General features: G+C 39.9%; 1 protein-coding gene and 1 long non-coding RNA gene across 26 annotated transcripts in view; one reads left to right on the plus strand and one right to left on the minus strand.

The window, feature by feature from the left end:
- Window positions 1–25,194, plus strand: part of LOC122759084 (calcium-activated potassium channel subunit alpha-1) — an 88,623-nt gene continuing 63,429 nt past the window's right edge. For all 24 annotated transcript variants that reach the window (XM_044013612.1, XM_044013605.1, XM_044013627.1 and 21 more), the window contains exons 1-2: window positions 1–434; window positions 18,028–18,171. In XM_044013612.1, coding sequence (XP_043869547.1) covers window positions 201–434; window positions 18,028–18,171 — 378 coding nt within the window. In that variant the 5' untranslated portion in view covers window positions 1–200. The remainder of the gene's footprint in view (window positions 435–18,027; window positions 18,172–25,194) is intronic.
- LOC122759087 lies at window positions 5,531–13,123 on the minus strand. 2 transcript variants are annotated; one of them, XR_006358229.1, is made up of 11 exons: window positions 13,003–13,123; window positions 7,561–11,671; window positions 7,408–7,480; window positions 7,264–7,330; window positions 7,139–7,189; window positions 6,995–7,064; window positions 6,864–6,922; window positions 6,720–6,789; window positions 6,583–6,647; window positions 6,444–6,502; window positions 5,531–6,361 (listed from the first exon to the last, which is right to left on the minus strand). It is a non-coding gene; the product is annotated as an uncharacterized LOC122759087 (long non-coding RNA). The 2 variants fall into 2 exon arrangements; XR_006358230.1 differs by lacking the exon at window positions 7,139–7,189.

Consider the following 25,194-nt stretch of genomic DNA (forward strand, 5'->3'; position numbering starts at 1 on the left):
TACATATATTATTATTGCTTTTGTTTTGTCCATTCATCCTGAGCGTCCTCCCCGCGTGAAGGCAGATGAGTGGAGGGTGGTTCACTCAACATGGCTGAGCTGCTGTGGCATGAGGAGGCGCTGGCTGGACCTCCCCACAGCGCCTGACTCCCAATAGAGTCGATTGTTTGTTTAGGCTGGGAGGTGATTAGAAGTTGATAATGCCTAAGAACAGGGAGAGATTCAACTCAGACCCGTCCATCCACATATCCAAGATGAACGTGATCATCCCGTTTTCACCTGATGTGCCCTGTGACAGTAACGGCCAGCGGATGTGGTGGGCTTTCCTCGCCTCATCCATGGTCACTTTCTTCGGGGGTCTCTTCATCATCCTCCTGTGGAGGACCCTCAGGTATCTGTGGACCGTGTGCTGCCACTGTCGCGCCAAAAAGAAGGTATGTCACCAGGCCACTGCTTCATCTATTGACGTGTGGATCACATACTTTTGTTGTTGTTCTATAGAATAACTTGTCCTGTGAGTTTGATGTAAATAGACTTGTAGTTAAATCTGTGCTGAGGCTCCATTCACAGAGAACACTGTGTGTGACTGAGTCCTAATTAAACAATGTGCCACTCTTGGCTTCGTATCATATACAGTAACAATGAGATACCTTTGTACTACAACGGCCCACATACTGGTGAAGGTGTGTTGGGTTTATAGTTTTACTACCTTTCTCTTTTGCCATTATATTGCTTGGGGATGCTCCAGGTTCAATGATAGTGGTGTGTGTATGTGTGTTCACTGCCTCCATCAGTGCTGCTGAAAGCAGAATACACGAAAAACAAAAGTGAAATCCCTCAATCCAGTGTTTCAAAATGTGTTTGTATAGTTTGGGTGATCCATTGCTCCCTACAAACATGCTGAGTTTAACTACTTTCTAATTTAATGTTGGTCCAATGAAAAACAATGTGTAGTGTGGATTAATGAAACAAACTAATGCAGAATTTTATCTTACCGACAACACAGTAGCTAAAAGAGTATGATTGTTGTTTTTTTGGCAAAGTGTTTCTGTACCTGTTGGAAGGGAGAAATTCTACTTTTGAGTATTATGTTTTATTTAAAAAACTAATCGCAATATTATACTGCTTTTTTAAATTGGCAAACAACCTGAAGGCATCTCTGTGCTCCATCTTGTTAAATGCTGTAAACTCTGAACTGTAGTTATGTCAGGAATCAAATTGCGATAAATGAAAAATAATTAAAAAAAAAAAATCACAATTCCATATTTTACTTTAATCCTTCAGTCCTAGCATAGCTTTCCATAATACATGTTCTCATCTCCTCAAAGTCAGGACACACAGATCCTGCCACTGCCAGCTGCTGCTTCAAGTGTGAGACTCTGTTCTCTCACCACTGGTGTGTATTTAAGTGTCTGTGTGGAGGTTAACACTCGAGTCCCAGTGTAATCCCGAGAAATTATTTTCTTAACATTTAAGGCTCGCTGCCACTAGATTTTCTGCTTTATAATTGTTATGACACCGTCTGCCCGAGGCCGTCTGCTGTCCATCTTTACGGAACAATACAAAGGTCTCAATTATAGAGCTCCGTTTCCCCCTCCCCATTTAAACAAAATGTAGTTTAGAAATGTAAAACAACAACAGGAGGAGTGTAGTGATGGAGGTTCCAGAGACGCATGTATGCGCATTCATCTCTCAGACAGGTGTGATGGTAGTGGAGAAATGGCACAGGCTTCGTGCAGGGTGGTGTTGACCTTTTAAAAAAAAGGGAGACACCTGTATCATCTCCACGCTTTGGTCTGCTCCCGTTTACAATTAGGGCTGCGGCTAATGAGTTCATCCTTCAGCTGTAAATCTTCTCATGCACTAATCACCTGCTCTTTAAAACGTCTATAAATAATGGCTATAAATAGTGATAAAATGTCAAGTTCCCAGGCCAGTGCAATGTATTCAAGCTGCTTTTTTCAGCCACGTCTGATTATGATCACGCTGTAAGAATATAAAGTTTTTCTTGACACCTGACTGTAGATGAAATAATCACCAGAAAACGCTGTTCACAAGAGAGCAGTCAGATTTGGTTTGCCAGGTGAAGCTGGTGAGCTCCACCAACCTGTTGTGCTACTCTGTGGGAGTTGACCAGGGACGTGTCATCCTTTCACTTCCAATCTGCCTTCTGCTCTCCGCACTTTGATTTTGTACTTCCTGTTGCCCCCCCCACCCCACCTTTCTCTCTTCATCTTAAGAATCCACCTTTCTTTAAAAATATCAGAAATGCAGTGTCAGGCACACTCGCTATGTACCAGTATGAATCAGTACTTTTGTTGCTAAGCAACTGGCAAGCACAGGATTTCATTATAAGAGTAAATCTCCCTGTGTTATGCAGTTGTCTCGGATGTGTGAGGTTGTGCTGGAGAAACATCACCCCCCCCATCACACCCCCCAGTCTGTGCATGTCATTAACAGCCCAAACATGGAGCTTTCAGTGCATTGTTCAGAGATGATAATCTGTTTCCTCCTGTGATTTTCAGTTTGTTTTTCCCCTCAGTGTGGGGCGTTCACTGGCCTGCTCTGTTCTGACAGCTCTCGTGTGTGAGGCCGAGCCTCCATCACTGTGCCTCTGCCTTCCTACTCTGATGGTAATCGATGAAACTCTGAGCTTGTGAGGTTCTGATAAATGACAGCTATTATCTGTCATTTAGAGGAAGACAGAAATTGTTAGAGGTTAAGGTTGTTTTTTTTTTATTGATATTATTCTGCCTCTGGTCGACATGTGCAGAAAGGATGTGACATGTGTACGCTGCATCCTTCACCTGAGAACTGCAATACAACCAGGTTTCTTTTTAAATGATGGTGCTTTTCCATTACATAGCTCTAGCAGTACTCGACTCGGTTTGGTACTACACGCAAACAAGTGTTTTCAGTGCAACTGAATCATTAGAATCAGTTCATCAACACAATGAGTTCAGTACTTCCTGCATGACCAGAGCAGACTTCATCTGACAGTCACTAAATTATAATACGGCTGAACGGGTTGCGACTCGGCTTACGATTGCCGGCTTTCGGCAGTGCCGTCGTTAAATACAGACTCCTCTGTTAGAGATTTTAGAAATGTTCCTGCTGGATGTAGGAGCTGAACACACTTTAAGGATTTTTCAAGTCTATTTTTTACTCATCTACAGTTTGGCATTGTTCGCTTTGATTCATGTGTTGGACGCTCACGAGTCTTCTAGTGATGACACTAGACAATCAGTGTTTGGCAGCTTAACGTCACATTTAAATCAGCAGGTACAAAGAAAAAAAAAAAAGGAGTAGAATCGAGTCGAGCCAGAACTGTATAAAGAAAAAGCGTCTTTAGTAAACTTTTTGTGGCCACTGTGTTTTCAGTGATACTCAACCTGTTTGCAACTGTCTCACTTTACTAGCGCAATCTTCCTGTCTTGACAGACCTATGTGTAGTGCAGGAATGTCGCCAGGTGACACAAAACCGAAACACCACTATACTAAGGAACAGGTTCACCAGTCTAATAATGTAAAAATAAGTTTTATTCTTACTGGCATCTACAAAAGGTGACTCATGCACACCCAGAGAGCCTTGTGCATCTTCTGTCAGTGACTCAGTGTTGGGATATGTCAGGTTCATGGAGATACAGGTGGGGGGTGATGGGAAGGGGTCAGGGTGTGACTTGTGGATTCAGGGCGAGTGTTACTCTGATTCTTGTCAGTGATCTATGAAGTAATTAAGTAAGTAAAGTAAGAGTCAGAAATGCTGAGTGGGACTTTTGTACACACACACACACACACACACACACACACAGAATGCCAATAAGTTAAGCAGAGAGAATATTAATGTGGTGCAGCCCCCATTATTATATCAGTGTTTTAAATCATTAAATACAACAGCCTCATGACTTATTTGGTAGCTCACAGTAAACACATTATACATAAAACCTTGCATTTGTGGAGATATTTGTACAGTGCAAACAGAAAGTGTGTTCAGAGTGTCGAAAGCAGCTTGGTACAAAGTACAATACTGCTTCAAATGACCCTTGAAACAGAATATCACGGAAACATTCCGATATTTATAAACTAATATGCAGGTCACACACACAACTCAAACAAAAAACAAACAGCTACTAGTTTAACCTACTTGTGTACATTATAGCTGAACATAACTTAATACCAGAGGTAATGGTTTTACTCTGTATTCATCTTGGATGTGGAAGTCACTTTGTGCTTAATCTTGCAAAGTGCTGCACAAACAAATTATATTCCTTTTAATATTCACTTAATTGGCTGTTGCGAGTGTTAGCGGCTCGTGTTACACAGTATAAGCAGCATGCTAAAGCCTGGCTGTCACTGCACCATCTGTGATCCCACAGGTCCCAGATGAACACTAATGTTGAACACGGACACTGCCAGAGCCTGCTGCGTTCCATCAGTCTGAAAGACTAAACATGCACTTCATGCTGGTGTGAGACACTTTAATGCAGTGTCTACAGTATATATACACTGCATGTTCTGTCTTAATTACTGATCATAGTTGGACTGCAATTCCCACTGATTTGAAACACTTCAATTATATATATGAGCCATTTTTAAACAGCAGAGTCAACACATGCCACTGACTTGTGAAACATCCAGGTCCAATCTTTACCATTTACACTTTTACATACTGTAGATATTTATCAAATAATCTTTCATGCATTAAGTGATTACATGGCAGAGGCTCTTCACAAAGCTGAGGGGTTTGATCAGTTATGCGACTGATATTTCAGGAAATGATGTAAATTATAATACTCATGAGCCACATGTTCTATTCTAGTTTAACGTCCTCCGTCTTTGAGAAATGACCACGGTAGGTCAGAGGACTAAGAGTGTAGCGTTGATCGATGACCCGTACTGTCGGGAGAACTCGATTTAGGCGAGTGTGAAACCTAAATTTGGAGACTTATCGATCAAAGTGACAGTGAGGAAATGTGCTGCTTTGACTTTAATGACTACTTAGACTTTGCTGGTGTCGGCTCCTGATAAATCATTTACCATGTACATTTTAACCTCATTAAAAAGCTGCTTAAAGTTTGCCATTACATTGTGCACTTTCTACCAGAAGGACCTGATCTACGGGTTACATTTTGAAGAAAAATATTCTTAAAAATGATTCCGTGCTCAGTAACTGAACGTACATGTCCACATTAGTCAAGAACCAAATATATCTGAATAGAATCACAGGTTTTTAGGTAGATTTTTTTGATTTGGTGTCGAACTGCTAGTTTATTCCAGGTCAGTTAAATTAATCCTGTGATGTAGGCTCTCAAATTAAATTTGAGAAATCCAGGAACCATCGTTTTAATTACCATTCAATGTTGAAGACCCGAGATCCAATGCACACTAAATATATTTAATTTAGGGATGAAAGTCTTTGCACCCTAGTCATTGGAGCAATCTTTGCACGCAACATGTTACATTCCAGCTGCCTTCAATCTCATTTAATGTTAACCAAATTAAAATAATCACAAGCACCAAAGTTGCAATATTAGTTCAAATGTAAATTTTAATTTGACAAAATGAATTGATGCAAGTACAGTATATGAATGACAGGAAAACAAGGTTGTACGTATGGGTGACAAGACAATTCATTTTGACAATTACATTTGAAATAAGACCCAGTTTTGCCCAAAGGCTTCAGACTCTGGTCTACAAAAAGACATTTAGCTTTACATGATTAATATTTAACAAGTGGGTAATACCACGTTGAGCTGATTCACAAAGCTAGAAGGATCCTTTTCTAGTTTTGGAAACTGCACGACCATGGTTCACCAGTCAGTCAGGATAAAATGGTCAGGTTTCCTTCACACAGAGAGAAGAAGGGAAGGAGAAAAGTCTCCTTGAGTCGACTCGGTTAACCTTGTTCTCTGTAGTGTTAAGGAGGCCCAGCTCATTAAATCCTGAATGATTCTACATTAAGAAAAATGAAAATGTTGATTCTAAAAGAACATGCACAGGGATTTTAACATCTCCTGCACGTTTCCTTAAACATTAAATACAAATTGTTTCGTAAACATGCCATTTAATTATCGCAGAAAATAAATTAAAGTTTAAGTCTAAATTAAAATTTAGACTTAAACATTGATGAGTCTGTTGAAGCAATTGGGCAAAAAAGGATAAAGCATCAAGCCCTTTGCGCTATAGGTTGTAGCTTTTTGTTTATCGTTGACATAAAAAGGTCTCTGGTTTTCAGGGGTACAGTTCATGGAAAACTCAGGACAGGGTGTTGACCATATCTTGTAGTTTGGGCACAGCCATTTGAAGGTGAGGATTTTAGGACAGGGTGAAGCAAGGGCTTGGTCAGCTTGAGTCATGAACGCTGAAGGTAAAAGGAAAAATAATCCTAAGTATAAAGCACGCAAGGAATAAAAACAAGCTTCATAATATATGAAAGGACATACCTGAGGAAATCCAGTGGCAACAAAACGTCATGGGTTTGGTCCGGCTTGGGTCAGGGATCCTAGAGGTAAAAGGAAAAGTAATGTTGAGTTTAAAGTATGCAAGAAATAATACAAGTTTATAATATATGAAAGGACATACTTGAAGACATCCTGTAGAAACATAACATCATGGGCTTGGGTCCAGTTTGTTTCAGATCATGACTACTAAAAATAAAAATAATCTTAAGTATAAAGTATGCAAGGAATAATACAAGTTCATAATATTAAGGGACATACTTGAAGACATCCTGTAGAAACATAACATCATGGGCTTGGGTCCAGTTCAGTCAGGCTTGGGTCATGGATCCTTAAGGTAAAAGTAATGTTGAGTTTAATGTATGCAAGAAATAATATAAGTTCATAATATATGGAAGGACATACTTGGAGACATCCTGTGGCAAAGCAGCATCGTGGGTTTGGTCCAGTTTAGGTCATGGATCCTAAAAGTAAAAGTCATGTTAAGTTTTAAGTATGCAAGGAATAATACACATTCATAATATGAAAGGACATACTTGAAGACATCCTGTAGAAACATAACATCATGGGCTTGGGTCCAGTTCAGTCAGGCTTGGGTCATGGATCCTTAAGGTAAAAGTAATGTTGAGTTTAATGTATGCAAGAAATAATACAAGTTCATAATATATGGAAGGACATACTTGGAGGCATCGTGGGTTTGGTCCAGTTTGGTAGAGCTTAGGTCATGCATCCTAAAAGTAAAAGTCATGTTAAGTTTTAAGTATGCAAGGAATAATACACATTCATAATATATGAAAGGACATACTTGAAGACATCCTGTAGAAACATAACATGGGCTTGGGTCCAGTTCGGTCCGTCTTGGGTCATGGATCCTTAAGGTAAAAGTAATCTTAAGTATAAAGTATGCTAGGAATAAAACCAGTAGTTCATAATATATGAAAGGACGTACCTGAAGACATCCTGTAGAAACGTAACCTCATGGGCTTGGGTCCAGTTCCGTCCAGCTCCGTCCAGCTTGGGTCCTAAAGGTAAACAGAGAAGTAATGTCAAGTTTTAAGTATGCAAGGAATAAAACAAGTTCATAAAATATGAAAGGACATACCTGAAGACATCCCGTGGCAAAGCATCATCATGGGTTTGGTCCGGTTTGGTCCAGCTTGGCTCGTAATCTTCGTCTCGGCTCTCCAGGTTGCAGCCTCCGGTCCATGGTGTCCTACGTCCATCTCCCTGGTGGCACAGGATAAGGAACCAACTGCTGCCTCCCATCACCGTTGGGCTTGTGTGTTCAGCACCTATTCATCCAAAAAGTACAATTAGATATTTCTTTTGCACTCCTTTGTGGTATATCAAATATTAAGTAGCTCACCTGTTCCAAGTTTGAGGGCCAATCTTACCACAGCAGCCTGGGTCTGGATCCACAGCCTGGGCTCCATCTCTCCTCCTGCCTACCCTGTTCCTACACTGCCATGTCTATAAAAACGCCAAGTTCTACAAGTGGAAACAATACAATCTTTGGATTTATGCTACTACTTTTTTATACTGATTGGGATAAGGGATTAAGTTATGCAGAGGCTCTTTGTAGATTAATTTAAGAAGTATTAGTATGCATTATGAATCCTAAAGCAAAGATTGTTATCACATTAAATTCTGCAAAACAGCTAATCATTGTGCTGCAAAGTCATTTTAATTTGGAAGCTATACTGATAATACTGGAGGAAAAGCCCTCGGGCCCAGTATGCCCTGAATGTCCCTTTACATTTTTCACCCATGTGTTTGTCTGCGTACCACCTTAAGTTTTCCCTTACTGTTGCCTGGTAATTTTTAATTGTAAGGTGTGCGTCACCCATCAGTTCCCCAAAATCCTAGACTCTCCTAGAATCCTAAACTATTGATACAATTCTCAGCTGGTTATAAAAAACCCAGCACTTAAACTGCCCTCACTTTAGTCCCTCACTGCTCCAACCCTTTGACCACTACTTGACTAAATGAATCCCATTTGTTGTCCTGTGTGTCATTCCCCCTTTATGCTGCCTTTCACTCACTGCTGCTGCTGGCTAAAGGGAGCAGTTTCCTAATCCAGCATGACTTCACGTCTTCAGTAAGATGTGTCATTATACCACACACGAAGCATCCAACTTGAAATGCTCTATATTAAAACATGTTTATCAGTTACTTAGTTTGGGGACAAAAAAACAAAGCATGCAGGAGCAGATTCACAAAACTAGATGGATCCTTGTCTAGTTTTGGAAACTGAACCATCATGGCTGACGCAAGAACCAGTAAGGGTTTCATGATTAGATTTCCTTCACACAGAGAGAAGAAGGGTAAGGAGAAAAGTCTCCTTAGAGTCGACTCAGTTGACCTTGTTCTCTGCAGTGTTAAGGAGGCCCAGCTCATTAAATCCTTACTGATATCTAAAGAGAAAAATATGCAAAAAAAAAAAACAAACAAAAAAAACAAGCTTCAGACCTTTGGAGGAGCTTAAACTCTCACATACCAAGTCAGTCTGTAACTAGACTAAAGGTGACATACTGTCAAATTAAATTACTTCTAATGAGACATGTTAAAGATTTAGACCGGTTGTACAACCGAGTCCTAATACAGAACTTCTAGTGAGACGTGTTAAAGATTTAGACAAATTAGGACTAAGCATTTCAAGTTGTCTGCTTTGTGTATGTATGACGACACATCTTACCTCAGACATGAAGTCACGCTCGATCAGGAAACTGCTCTCTTTCGCCAACAGCAGCGAGTGATGAAAAACTGCATAAAAAGAAAATAAAAACAGGGAACAACGCTAGATTAGCAACAAGGTGAGCTACTCAATCTGTCAGAAATCAGATTAACGTGTAAAGATAATGGACAATTAACAAACCGCTCCATTTTCTGGGTCCAGGGACACATGGGTGTTAACATGGAAACAAAAAGACAGCATTAGTCTACAGGTCATCCAGGTGACAAAGTTAAACAAAGTTACAATTAATGAATGCAGCTATTCAATTAATATTACAGCTGCATGCTAAAGGCCACCAGGTTCTGTCCTACATCTACTTCAAGATGATGTCTCTGAAATTCAGCCCACAGTATAATGTTAATACGTCAAGTTTGTCAAAAGCAGGAAACTAAAAATTACATTGTAAAATCTGGTAAATGACACCTCAAGATTCATGATCATGAGGGCCCAACAATAAATGGATTGAAAATTAATTGTTATTAGTCCATTAATCTATTATATATGAATTAAAAGGTATATATCTATGGTAACCTATATTATGTTGCCATTGTCTCTGCCAAATGTGCTTCCTCTCAGAGAGTCAACGCGCCTCTATGCTAGTTTGAACAATTCCAGTCATTCCTGAAACTGTCCAAAATATTCCTACATCACTGATGCTGCGATATCAGTGACACTACCATAAACGAATGACACGTATTTTACAGGGGTGGGTTAAATTCCCCTGCTGGGAGGCCTCCCAACATAAAACGCAAAAATAAAAAAACCTCATCGGAGGCAGAAATGATCTGAATCTCCAGTTGGAAGTGGTTTTGGCAAAGACAGGCAAGCCAGGAATGGCAATTTAACCTTTAAAAATATATATTTTAAACCACAATTTAGGCAATTACACAAACAATTGTGGTCAATGCAAAATTTTTTACATCATGCATTTTTTTTTTCCATTTATTAAAGCTAGTGATTTACATAAACATTTGAATATCTAAGTGGGCATAACAGCCCACCATGTGACAAAGTTCTATTCCATATTTGTATGAATGTGCCCACTCAACTTAAACAATACTGACTGTAAACACAGTATCCATGGGCTGAATAACACTTTATAAGCTAAAACATTTAACACTAATTGATCAAGTACAATAAAAGCTGCAAAAAACAGCCGAGTACAAATAAATTTAACTCTTAAATTGACTAATGTGGAAAATTATTTCTATTTTGCACAAACAGATAAACTTATAATTTTAAGAGTTAGATAAGATCAACTAAATCCATTTTAATATATATATATAAAAAAGGGACAGTTTCCTCCAGCAAATCATTAAAGCCTCTAACGTTATTTAAACCCCTGACTTTCTTCTCAGGCTGCATTTGTGACCCTGACTTCAATTTCCTAGAGAGAAAGGGTTAGACAGAAAAATGCAAAGACAGTATCACCTGTAAGTGAAGGATAACTGATTTACCTGAGAAGCTAGCTATACCACAGACTGAGATAGTGATTAAATAGTGCTATAGAACTGTAAAGCAAGGCTAGATTAAAGGGGAGATTACACTACACTGAATTAAAGAGTGATACTTCACAAATAGACCATTGAACTTAACTTAGGTCCTATATGTATTTGTGAATTGAAATCAATTACCTTGCTGTGGATTTAACTGCCAGCTTTCATGTTAGGTGCTGCTTAATATTATAACAATTTCTGTTTGCTCCAATAAAGCCTCTTTGAAATCAAATTGCACTTTATTGGACCAAGACAAGAAATGCATTCACACAAGAGAACCATCAGAGAGGGGGAAAATAAAATGCCTAGAGTTTGGATTTTAGACCGACGAATGAACGCAAGTTGAGACCGTCACGGTGAAAAAATGCCGACGTGAAAATTAATGCAATCGTTTTGAAATTAGACAGCTGTGTTGGACAAAATTGTTATCTTGGTTGGAGGAGCTGAAATAGAAATGTAAAACCATAACCCATAAAAGTGTTTTTGAAGATCCACCATGAATGACCTTTGTTTAGTAATACACCAGGAAATAAAGAAATGCTGAATTCATGTTGACATGACCACAGATTGACGGGTCATCAGGGAAACTGTTTTGACCTGAGTTTTGTAAAGACTGCCGAGGTGAGTGTAGGAGCAGACTGAGGTTTTGTTTTTGGTGCATTTGAAGTTTTAAAACTTGTAGTTTTGTTTTGCCCTTTGCTCTGTTTTAAGTTTAAACCCCTGTTGATTTAATGAAAGACACTCCAAAAATAAAACGTAATGTTATGTAGACACACCTGAAATGAAAAGGCAGTAGGGGCACGGCGGCCAAGGAAAGCGCGAAGTGAGGGCACGGCGGCCCAGGAAAGCTGGGAGTGACGGCACGGCGGCCCAAAAAAGCGCGGTGAGGGCACGGCGGCCCAGGAAAGACCAAAGTGAGGGCACGGCGGCCACCCAGGATAAAAAACTTTGACCTTACTGTTTGACGCTTCAAAACGATAGATCTGAAAGACACAAAAAAAAAAGTTTGGTCAGTCTCAAGCCCCAGATGTAAAAAAAACTAAAAATACAGGACGACATGTGTTCATGTCCTGGTATACAATAAACTTGACTGATTGACTGCATAAGCTCAATGTGGTTTGTAAAAAGAAATAAAATCTAATTTCTAATGAACCATTTCAGAAACAAGGATGTTTCAAAAGTGCAGAAATATACAAGTTTTGTTTAAATATATAATGTTAATTTTACGCTCAGCTGTGTTTCTTGCTTCGGAGAAAATTAAGCCAAACAAAAAAACTAAGTTGGAAAAAAATGGAATTGATGGTGATATTTTAAGAGTTTTCTAGTCATTTAAACACCACTTTGCTTCCCTCCATTTCTCGTGACAAATCACATCCCGTCTACATGAATGAAACGTCACCTTATGACTTGTACTATGAACCTATGAAAAATGTGTAGGTGGATGATAAATGGTGATTAAGGCAAAGAGGGGTAATGACTTGGGTTGATTAACATGAGTAAGGCTTTCTTGGAGTAGGAGCATTGACATAGGTGTGTTTTTGGCACGCTCTCAGTGGCAGCAAGACTGAAATATTGCCCTGACTTCTGCCCTCCAAGCTAGAGTTGATGGACAAACTTTAGCCAGCAACTTAGCAACTTTAAGTACGACTATTTTATCACCTGCTCTGTGAAAGCTTTGGTTGATGAGGCACAAATTAGTCAATGCACAGCAGATGATTAGCAGCAGCAGTTAAGAAAAACACTAAATTATCCGAGTTGATGGGAACAGTTTTATGCTACTTAAACACCAGTAATCAGATGTAGATACAACATTGTACCACAGTGTGATGGTAATTTACTTAACTATTTTGCAGATTTCATACTGCTGTAATTAAAAAACAGCCAACACATTTGCTTTTAATCTTTATTTATAGGGTTAGGGTTTAGCAGAGAACTCCATGAACATTCAATTAAACATGGAAACATTGAAAACATGTTGTGAAATAAATTTTCATAACACAGATTTGGTTTCAATCTTGATTTATATTTTAACAGTTTTGAGCAGCAAAAAGTTAAATAAAATCTTTTAAGTCTTTCAGGTAAAATAATGGTATACATTTTAAAAAACTATTTCATATTAAATTCATGTATCTCAAATATTTAATTCCATATTAGCCTCTATATTTTAGATAAAGTGCCATTTACATGCCATGAGGACAGTTCGTTTTTTATTTTTTTTTAAAGCAAATTTTTTGTTTGTTTCGTATTTACAAACCAGCATTTGTAACATGTTTGTCTGTGGCAGGGAGTTAATTGTCTCGTTAAGCTCACTCACAGTTCTCAGATAAGTCTCAGGTCTTTGTTGAGTCCGGATGAGCTCGACCACATCTGATGTCTGTGATTTAAAAAGAAAACGAATTAAAGACAAACTGAATAAATTATATTGCCGAATACATTTAAATACACAGGTTTTTCCTTTGCTGAACTTCAGGAACGTAAACATGTTATGAAATGCATTTACGAAATACATAAAAATTTACGAAATACATAAAAATTTACCCTTCTTGTTGAATCTTGATTGTGGACCAGGTCGATACGCCGTCTTTACCGTGGAAATCCGTGCTAACAGTTAAAACACTTGAGTGTTATGTTAATGGCGACTTTGGTGCGCCTGACGTCACGCGTCGCATTTGCGCCACGCGCCACTTTTAAAAACCAAAAGCTTCCTTTTGCCAGACACGTTTGCTGACGGAAGTCAAGTGTAAACGCTGCTAAGGTTCGTGTTTGCGGCTCGTCTTCGCTTCTGTGGCTGAAGGACGCTCTGATTCTGAAGATGTTCCGAAGGCACCGAACTAACGTGGTGTCTGAAGAGCAGCGTGATGAGAAGGGGCTGCGCGTGCACACCTGATATGCACTTTGTCATCAGCTGATTGCGGGCACCTGCGCGTTTATCCGTGAGGCCACGCCCCCACGTCGCGACACACGACAGCTGTGGAAGGTAAGTCGCTAATGCTAGTTAGCCTTAGCTAGTGGGGCTAATGTAACGTTGTTCTCTCTATTATGAGTGAACAGTTTGCTAAAGTCACCTTAAATAAAAAGATAAAACATACCCATTTAGTTAGTGTTTGTAATTTTGTCTTCAAGTATAAACGTAGTCGTGATCCAACACATACTAGCAATGATTATGATAATCATGATGTTTTTTAATATTCCAACTGAGACTGAGTGAAGATAGATTCAAAACTGTACACCAGTCAAATGCACAACTGAAGGTAATTACATAAAAAAAGAAAAATAAGTTAGAGCAGATTGTGTCAGTTAAAGACTGTACATGTGTAAACAAATATGAAAGGAAAGTTGTATCATCACTGCGTGAGCTAAATGAGATGTTTATTTAATTCTCTTTAACCTAAAGTGCTAGTAAATGCAGGGAAAAAAGACATTTCACTCTCAGCTGGTTTCTGTTTGTGTATTGCAGGTGGTTTTATGAGATTCAGATCAAGCTGCACTGCTGCACACATCCTGCTCTGTGTGGCTGGCAACAGGAAGGCGTGCAACCATTTAGAAATGAAATGGCATTTGCATTACTTAAGTAGCTGGCATTAAGTTTGATAACTATCTTAAGATAATATTTAATACCATCAAACACCAACCAAAGGACAGAGTGATGAGCTGCCACAACCAGTAACCAACGCTGATTTAAACCCAGGCTCTCTTCCACCAGTCTGTGCCATGATGAACCACTTGTGGACTCCATCGTCAGTATAGTGCGAGATCGCAGTAGCATCCCACATTATTATCCGCCTCCTGCTGTCAAGAAAAACTGCATCTGAGTTCACCTGCTGTGACTTTGTCAACTAAGCAATGCGATGTCAAAATGCAGCACCTCAGTGTCCGGACGACTTGGAGGTTTGGGGAGGTCAGCCATGTTAGAAATGTAACAGCAGCAGAAAACCTGGCACAGAGGAACACAGGAAACAGCATGTGTGATGTGAAGAGGAGGCTTGGACAGAAGCCGTGAAGAACCGTACGACTCAGAGTGCTTGTTTATATTTGCTGCTGACTTTTATCAAGTGACATCTGAGATTATTTATGAGTTTCTTGCTCTGAAACTTTTAAAGCTCATATCTATCTATCTATCTATCTATCTATCTATCTATCTATCTATCTATCTATCATCACATTAAATTATGTTCTTTCAACCTTAAAAAGGACTTTTAACTGTGCCTGATGTCTATTTACATGTATGTTACATGTGTGCATTTGAAGAGATAGATTAAAACAATTATATTTAAAATAGACTTATACATATAAGTATAGACTATATATTGTTGATGTGTCAAATGAGGGAAGAAATTAGTTGTTTAAATGTCAAAAAGCTGCTTTCCATTTTCTCACTGAAGGTGTCTTTCTGAATGTGACCTTAAGATGAAGTATACTGTCTGAGCCTTTTTAAAAAGTAATTGGACTGAGGCATGTGATGATTCACAACTACTTAATCTTTAAACTCTGCCTTTATCGGCCTGAAAAATGCCGTCTTTTTTGATCCGTTCATTAAAGTGTTGAGGGATAACAGCACGAGGCCAATTAAGGCCGTTTAATGGCTATCACTTCACTCAGCACAGCCTGCGTTCGCTTTTGAGAAGGTGCAGTGTCACATGAATATACCAGGTCAAACGTTTCACTGAGACAAAGTGATAAGACAGAGCACTTCATAGGAATCGTGACATTTATTCCAAGGGCTTTGGGTAATAAAACAAAGAAGAAGGCAAATTTATGTTTCACAAATTTAATCAGCGAGGAAATTCAAAGTGCTTTAAATATAGTAAACAAAGAGGAACACAGTTTTCCCACATTTAATACATTTTAGAGTGAGCATAGCATACATGAAAATTAATTATCAATACTATAATATTTCTCTTTTATCACAAAGTTAATAAGTAAAGCCCTGCAATCAGCAACATTGTTTTTTATATCGCTCTCTTGAAACACAGTCTTATCGCAGGGATTCAAAAGTGATGTAACTTTGGAAAATCTCAGTGTTTCTGTTCACGATGAACAATACCTACTTGTCGGGGATAGTATCTGCACACATTCCAGCGACACTGATTGCAATTCACCACTGAATAATGGAAACCATGTTGTCAGTCTGAGAACAGTTCACCTGGTCCCTCTTGTTCCAGTTCTAACGTGCAGTTTCACAGTTACCTCCATTGCTGTTACTCGTTGTCTGCTCCAGCTACAAAGTGAAGTCGACACGTCATTATTCTGTTATCAGATTAGTGCTGCAGGGCTGTGGGAACATGGAACAAGGCCTGCTGGTGGTCTGCTCGCCTCCGATTAATGACTCTGAACATGATTTAATTGCATTGCGCAGCCAGCAGTCTAGTAATAATGATGACATTCAGAGTATATGGGATGGAAAAAGATGTTTTTCTGTACAGACAAATGTAAGATGAGTAATTATATCTAAAGTAATGGACTGTGGAGTTTTCTCTCCAATCTATGTCTGAGGAAACTTTTTAAAATCACTGTGGTGGACTAAATGATGGATGTTATTGTGTTAAATGGAAAACAGTTAGTATAAAAGCAAAATTTATTGCCATTTGAGCTCAATAACAATTTTGTATTTTCATACTTTCTAAAGAAGATATTTGTAACTTCAGAGATGCTCATGTTAAATTGTCATTTTATTAAAGCACTGTTTCCTTTTTAATGTTTTTGTGCATTACTGCAAACATTGCTTTACGTTCAAGTACATTTTGGACTGCAACATTAAAATATGTTAACAAATTGATCCAAACACTGAATACAGTGGTTTATTTTTGGTTTTACACACACTACTCTTTGCTTTGGTCTTTTTGTGGAATTTATTTTGGACAACAAAACAACAATGTCTTATGTTTCCCACCTTCCAGACGGTTTGCAAACAGATGCTGTTGCTGTGTGATGTAGAATCGACCGTGTTCATTCATACATTATTCCAAGTGCTAAAAATCTGTCCACCAAGATATATGGCGGCGTGACAGTTGCATAGTTGCATACCGGGAGTTCTTTCAGAGCCGGCTGCTGCTGTAGAACAAAACAAACCGAAGCCTTGACGTTTGACACTATTAGGGAGTGTTATCGGGTAAAGAGTCCAAGTCATGTTTTCCTGAAAGCTGTGAGCGTTTTTTTTTATTTTTTGGCAAACATCTGCATCATGTCTTGATTTCCTGCTCTCTGAATCATGCCAGTCCCAGCACACAGACAGACAGACAGACAGACAGGCAGGCAGGCAGGCAGGCAGGCAGACAGGAACACAGGCAGCCCACTCATGCACTCACTCACTCAGGCAAGCAGAAACACCAGGAGCTCAGTGGCTGCCATGGATACAGTCCTGGAGTCTCTGCTGCTCTCACTCTGCTCTGTATGTTTACTGTGTGCATGTGTGCATGGGTGCGTGTGTGTGTGTGTGTGTGTGCGTGGGTTTGTTTTGAAAGCCTTGAGACTGGTCACTATATTAGGAATGAAAAGCATGAAAGAGGCGAAGCATACCTTACATGCACTGTGCACACCACACTCAGGCTGTGATCATTTATTTATATTGTAGAAATGTCATCATTGTATGAGTTGACAGAAGTCTTGTTTGTGTAAATGAGGTCTAAATGTTGTCCCAGTTAATCCATTAAAACACTAAATGCTGTGATTGCTGCCAGTGACCATAAAGGATTTGTTTGTCTGAAAAAAACAAACAAACAAACTAGATTTACCTTAAAAATGTCATGATAAATGACATCATTTACATATCATATGATGGTCAGTAGAGATTAGATTTTATCTCTTGCTCAAGTAAGTTGAGTTTATGTTGACTTTGACCTTGACATTTGTCAGTAATCTGAAGACACTATTATTTTGTCCACACACAGACGGAGGTGAAAACATCAGTCTGTTGTGCCTGCACTCAGGGTGGTTGATTTGGGAATTTGTTGATGTTGAACTTTTGCTTAGCACAGCTGTCAACAACAGATCCTACATCAAATGCTGCACTTAATCTAAACAAAGTTAAGGTCACGCTCTTTTGTTTACCAATCAATATTTTTCTTTTCCTCTAAATGAAATCATGATATACTGTGGACTGTGAAAAGGGCAGCCTGTCAGCGCTCTGCAGCATTTTAACACTACTTATTTATTTATTTATTTATTATATAGGGTTACAGCTTGCAGCTTCCTGTTAGGGGTCGACTGATTGATTTATTGATTGATAGGCTGTTGTATTCCAAGTATAAAAGTATTTTAGTTCCACGTGGAAAGAGTGTCTTAAAGTATCATTTCCTGTTCCCTGGTCAATCATTAATGTCTGCTTCACTGTCTGCTTTAGGAGGTCCATCGGATCACCACAGGCGATGGCGTCAAACGCACTGATAAGGACGACGTGGCGGCCAGCGAGGTGGGCTGGATGACCTCAGTCAAAGACTGGGCCGGAGTCATGATATCCGCTCAGACGCTGACAGGAAGAGTCCTGGTGAGTTCACACTCAGTCATCATCCTTCATTTACTCTTTGATTGGCGTCTCGAGCGACTTAGGTCCACATGTACCAGGCCACACGTTAAGACACGAGTGAGATGAAGCGTGACAGATGTTCATGATCATTCCTCATGATCTGCTTGACAGCTTGGAATTCCCTCATGGGGCAACCTTATGGAAAATACTTAATATTACAGAGCAAGCCCGAAACATTAGGATAAAACAGGCATATTTACTCAGTCTCTGCTGTCTGAACATAGATATACTCTTTTCTAGTGTTTATCTGGTTAGCTTATCCCTAGACAGACATTGGAACAAAGGAAGAGATTTTCATAGTGTATTAAGGTCACATTTCCCTTAATGCTACAGCAGAGTGAAACAGATCCAGAAAGGGGGCTGGGGGGGGGTTGGGGGCTGCACAATTTACCAATTGCTTTGGATGTGGTTGCCATGGCATCTGGTGTGTCTGTTGACACAGTGATCCCATGACAAGTTGGGCTACGCCTAGATTACCAGGCTGAAGTGACTGTGTGGACATCGTCAATTTCCCGATCTGTGTCACTTGACTTCAGCATGTGGCGCTAGAGCAGAGACATACTGACGTGTGGCTATGTGACATGATTGACAATGGTCGTATCAGAACCCATGTGACTTCTTGCTGATGTCACTGACCTGCAACATGTGTGCACACCAAAAGCAAACAGCAAGGGTGGGGAGTTCCGTTCCTGGGAACTAAACACACATATTTTCTGTTAGTCTGTTAGATACTGTTAGTCTTATCTTATCTTATCATATCTTATGTTATGTTATGTTATCTTATCTTATTTCCTGCTTTAATATCAAAGAGTCTCAAGTCTTGTCAATAATGCATGTGTGTTGTTTGAGAGGACAGTCACAGGTGTTGTAGATGTTAGATCTGAATCAGATTTGAACAGTCTTTTTATTGTACAACAGGATAAAGAGAATGTATGAAGTATTCTAGTTAGGTCCATCATTTGTTGTAACTTGTCCTGACCAGTGGTTGGACATCTGAGCTTACATATGTGTAAAATTCTTCTTATTACTGAATGAGACAGCTGATTAATTCAGCATCAAGACATTCAGAGTTCGACATCTCACTACAAACTGTTCTGCATCTACTTCATCTGCAGCTGCCATTAACAGTGAGTATAAGGATATTGTTCTTGCTTTGTGTAGTGAATGATTTGCTGTCATTTTGAGATGACATGTGTAGCTACACGCTGCTACGAGGAGATGACGTAGAATAAAACACTTAAGCTCCCAGTCTGGGCTAAAAACAGCACTTTTCTTTTATCTCCCTCTAAATGTCCTCTGATGATAACTCTGATGACTCAGGCAGAAGTCACTTTTTCCCCCCGGCGAGCTTTATTAGTTTGTCCTGAGTGCAGACACTAGTGTCTGGTTAATGGTGACGGCGACATATTGCTAACAGAAGCGTGACGTCATCCTGTGTTTCCTTGTTTTTCAGTTTGTGCCATGAATGCTCAAATCAACTCATTAGAGTGTGTGTGCGTGCTCAAGTGCTATGCCTCTGATGGCCTGACACACAACTGTTTAGTGAGTGCTCGTCTGTAACCGTGGCAACTGCAGCTTACCTAGACATGGCAGATGTGTGTGTGTGTGTTTAGGAGACACATTAAAGCCTATTTTCAAGCCAGATGAGAGGGAATTTTACTGTAAGAGCTTGTGTTGGCTTAAATTAAAGCGTGGGTGTGTGTGTTTTCACATGTGTGATAAGAAATATGTGTATTTGTTAACTCTTTAGGACCTCGTCAGGACCAGGAGTCCTCATGGTGACCAAAACCTGTCCATTGAGGCATTTCTGAGAAAATGGTTAGAATCAGGACTAAGATTTGAATTGTGGTTAAATTAAAGTTAGGGTTAGACATTAACTGGTTATGGTTAGGGATAAGGCTTTGTTAAGGTTGTCCAAATAAGTCAATTAGAGTCATTTGTGTGTGTGTGTGTTTTACGCATCGACAAGTCTGCGTTTATAATTTTGCAGGCTTTTTGGATATTCTGGATATTTTTAATGCTCCAGCAGCTCTCACTAAAAGCCAGCAAAGGGTGGATCGACCACATTTGACCTTAGGTCTTTTTGTCCAGAGCTTGAAATTCCAGCCCTTTACCACGGTGCAGCACATCCTCTCATTAACTTGAACAAATTCAATCTTCTTAAATTGTTCCGTAGAATGAGATGAAGTCAAGGACAGAATACGCCCTAAACCTTCAACCCAATAGAGACACGGATTATGCAAAAATTAGGCTCTGCTGTACTTTTACAAAGTCAATAACTTTACTGTTGAGGACATTAGTTGCATTTGAACATATGTGTAGTTAGCTTTTAAACCTAGAAACACTACAACCACAGAGCAGCCACACTGCCTGCACGAGATGAACATCAAGTGAAACGCTCTAACCTTTCTTTTCCTTGTTCCTTAAAACAGTGTAAGTGTTATTTTAAACAAGCTTTTGAAGTGTATGAGAAGACAAGGCTAATTCTCACTTGATTTAAAGAACCACTGAACAATATCCTCAGGAGTTTGGTCTGGATTTTGTAAATTATTGTCAAAGCAGGGCATTCTTATTTTGATGAATTATTTTTAAGTCAATGTCATGATTTATATTCATTTCATAAGCCATGACAAAAATTACACACAATGTTGTTTTGAATATTATAACATTCCATGATAAAAATAATAATAAATGTGTTAGAAGTTGGCTTCTCCTTCTTCTTTGGGATCAAGTGCAGTGATGTGTACGGCCCCAAGCAACAAGAGTGAAGCATCCTTGTCCAGCAGTCAGTCTGACGTCTATATGCATACAGTATGTCTGTGACAGCTGGTGTAACACACTAACATGCTGGTGTTCCTCTCGTACAGTAAGATCCACCCTCAGCTCCACCCTCTCGTACAAATACGGTCTCTTCTTGTTTAAAAAAAGAAAATCAACTAGGTGTTTGCCAAACTGTAAACCTTCGAAACGGCAGCTCATAAATGAATGAAATGTACGTGTCTATAACTGGTATCAACCTCGCCAACTGCAGCACGACACACTTCACACAGTGACCCGAGCGGCACACTGAGCTGAATGTTTACCTCTGGTGGTAGATGTTGAGTGACAAACAGGTGCAGGCGTCTCTGTGGAAGACCCAGAGGCTCGATGTGCATCTGCCTCACCGGCCTCACATCACAGCAGATTGTAAAAGATCAAACCTTGCCTTTAGGGCTATTTGATTAGCAGGGAGGATACTCCCGGGTGACCTTTCAGTCTGTGAAGGTTTATCTGCCTCAGATTAGTGCTCGGCTCTTCATGCACTCAAATAAAACAGAAATGACGAGGCTTTGTGTTTACTTTTTTGGAGTCCAGGTCAGCGGCAACGCTCCGTGTAAGAAGATGTTATCTTCGCAGATTGAGGGAAGGATCCCATCTGTCGGTTTATGCGTTATTGCATTGCCCCCTCCCCCTAACTCACCTGCGCCTCGCACACATCCACCCCCACAGTTGATCAAATATGTCACCGTGTTAGTTTTGCTGCATCAAAACAAACAGAGCTCGCTGAACAGGTGGCCTCAGCTTGTACCTTTGCCAAAAAACCTGGCAGGTCTCCTGTAATGACGATCACCTGTTCCCTGGTCAGTTGCATGTAATACTCCAGAACCTGGAAGTCAGACGGTGTGTGTCAGAGCTTACACCTGAGGTTAGAGCATTCTGGGAGAAAATGAGATGTCTGTTAAATGAGGGGGTCCTGCTGAGTGACATTTCCTCAGTTATGTGTGTGTGTGTGTGTGTGTGTGTGTGTGTGTGTGTGTGTGGGGGTGCTATTATTCTGGCCATGGAGATGTTTTCTATTAATGGAAGCACAGAACTGCCCTTTGGCATGAATCAGTTTGCATTCCTACTCCCAACTGCAGTCATAGGTGGGAGAGCATCAGTGGTTATGTGGCTGTTTTCCTCTCAATGATTCTCTTGCCTGTGTGTCCAAACCTTTTCAACAAAAAGTCCTGATTCTTTTTTTCAATCCCCAGCACAAGCAGGACGTGTCTGCTTCCATGATTACATGTTAGCTTACGTGATGACATGTCATGTTCTTGAAGGGGTGTCCCATTTCGTAGGGCTCCATTTTAAGCATCACCCTTTGCGACACAATTTCAAATAGCAAGAGATGGTGAGTAGTGATGAAAATGAGAAATGGGATTGGGCCATACACAAATGTCAAAAGTCAAACGTTTTGTAAGGGATGTATTTGGTACTTGGTACTGTATTTGGATATTATTGACATGTCACACTAGTAAGTACACAAGTGTATAAGGTGAAACTCTTACCTGGAGGTGTACAGACAGGTGGTGTCACGTGATGACGTCCATGAAGCAGCAGAATCAAACTTTGACTTTGTTGCATTGTATTCTTGTCGACATCCAGAGTGTTTTAGCACTGCAACAAAGTGTGTTGTTGGATTTTATTGGAGAAGATGAAAAGATTATTTTCTCAAAACTATCCAGGTGCTTTTTCTACCTGTACCCAAACCACAGCTTCATTTGGCTTAACTAATTTCCCTGTTTATGTCGAAACACTATTATGTCGATATGCATCTCTATAGATGTAAACAAGTCATGCAATTTTGTTCCAGGAAATGCTGTATGTTCACCTGTATGGTTAATGTATAGACAATCTTCTGAGGGAAAAATCTTTTTTTATACTTCCTGTTCACACTTGCACTCGACAAAGAAAACTCGATCAGATCTCAAGTTTTTTTGGTATAACAGTGTCAGGCATGGCTACACTTAACATTTCTTTTTCTGACACATCAAACTCACTAACTAATAGCTATTGACTCAGTATGCAAAAAGGAGAACACGTAACCATAGTTACCATACCATGTGTCACTTGTCTTTATCTTCATACGTGATATGACTGTGTGTCAACTCCATGGAACCCAATGGAATAGTTTTTTTTTTGGTGTGATATTAGGGATGGAGAGGGCAAGGAGGAAGCTTATATGATGGAACATTCGACCTGCGTATCCACGGGTGAGACAGAGCGCAAATGAATTCACTTCATCAGCAGCTGTCAAACAAAAAGTGCTGCAGAGTCATCTTGGATTACCAGGGTCAACAGAGTCATCTTCTCTATTTACCGCTGCCGTCAAGATTTGATGTCACCTGGGAGCAGCTGCAGAGGGAAAAAGATGCTCTGAACAAAATTATAGGTGGGCCAGAAGGGCATTCTCATCAGGTGGACAAACTCACCTCCTCCTCCTCCTCCTCCTCCTCCTCCTCAGCATGACATGAAAATGCTTTTTGCCTGATGAGAGTTTTAAAAAAAGCAAAAGAGAGAGGGTAAACAATTTAGTGCGAACACGCTCTCTTATGCAGCAGCAGAAAATGACGAAAGCGCCATTCACACCTGACACTCGTCACTTGCATGACTGACGGTTGTGCTCATGTCGTGCTGCTGCAGTACATTCTTACTTTTTCCCCTGTATTCAGACTGAAAGCCTTCAGACAGGTTGTTACTCTGTGTGACCTTTTCCTGACATTCCCAGTTGACTCTTGGCTTCGGATTCGGACGTCGCTGTTGTTGTTGTTGTGTGTAACCGATAGTCCACCAATGCTCCTGTGGCCTTGTGGTACAGACAGGGAGGGTGTTCGCCACCTGTGGATTCTAGTGGCAGCGTGATCGTGTGTGACTTTCACCGCACCCTGTGCAAGAGAATGAACAATGTGGCAGTTTCACTCGGCTCTCTGCCCGCCTAAGTCTGCCGCTATTTTCGGGTGACAGCAGCTGCCAGGCCTGTTTTGTCAGGACACTCCAGCGGCGAACAATGCCTGAGACTGTGTGAAGTGAGCTACTAATAGTATGACTGACGACTTATAGTATTTAATAATTCAGGGTACTGGGAGTAAATGGCATTCAAGATGAAAAGAAAGAAAATTGATGAATAAGTTGGTGAATATGGTAAAAACTGCTAAACATGTGCTGATGTGGGGAACACGGTGTCTCTCAGAGCAGCAGCTGTGGCCAATTTGTCAGGAAATCCTTTTTCTTATCGCATACTATCGGAAGAACCAAGTTAATTTTACATTTAAAACAAAAATGGGAGTAGCTATAATTGTGCAGAAATCATAAAAACGAGCGAACTTTGACATATTTCCAAATTTCAAAAATTAAATCCGATTTAACAAAATAAATAAATGTACTACTTTTTGCTCAGGGGTGAAAATGAAAACAATTTATTTTTCATCATTTATTTTTCTATAGGTTGTGCTGAAAAAAAGGATAGAAGTCACTCTATATTGCACATTCTTATAGCCTCTGTTTTTTTTAAACTTTTTTTTTTCTAAATGCTCTGTGTTCTAATGCAGCAGGAAACTTACCTGTAGGCTGATGGTAGCAGATATATAATATCTACATAGATAATATTTGAGTATGAACATACTTAAAAACCAGAAGACTTCTGTTACATATCATGTCGAGCTGTGTTCTTACATCAGCCAAAAACATTTCCAGCACTTTTTAAATCCATAGAAATCAGCATTTCTATGCAAGGTCACCCGACTGACGTCTGTTCGCGACGTCACCTCACTCTTTACCGCTCTCTGCTATTGTGAAATGGCCATGAAGGATTCATAGAACTGAGACTGACTAAACAACAACAACAACACACAGCGTGTACACACACACACTCAGCTCTCTGACATACTCACTCCTGTTCATTACACAGATCAGGTTGCATGACGTCCGATTACCTCTGCGCCTCTGTGTCTGCACATACATGACAGCGATGTCTTCAGGGACAAAGCCCATGAAACATCCGAGAGACGGCGGAAACATTCAGTACTACCACTTAGCCTGTGTGTTGTTTTTTTGCATTTAATTGTGTGTATTTGTCACTACAAACTCAATATTGTGCGTTATATTTGGACTTCGCTTGGTGTCTGAGAGCCTGCAGGCTCTATAGATTCATATCATGATTCATATTTGCGCCTGAGTGTCTTT

This window comes from Solea senegalensis, linkage group LG18 (genome assembly GCF_019176455.1).
Source record: "Solea senegalensis isolate Sse05_10M linkage group LG18, IFAPA_SoseM_1, whole genome shotgun sequence".
Lineage (NCBI taxonomy): Eukaryota > Metazoa > Chordata > Actinopteri > Pleuronectiformes > Soleidae > Solea > Solea senegalensis.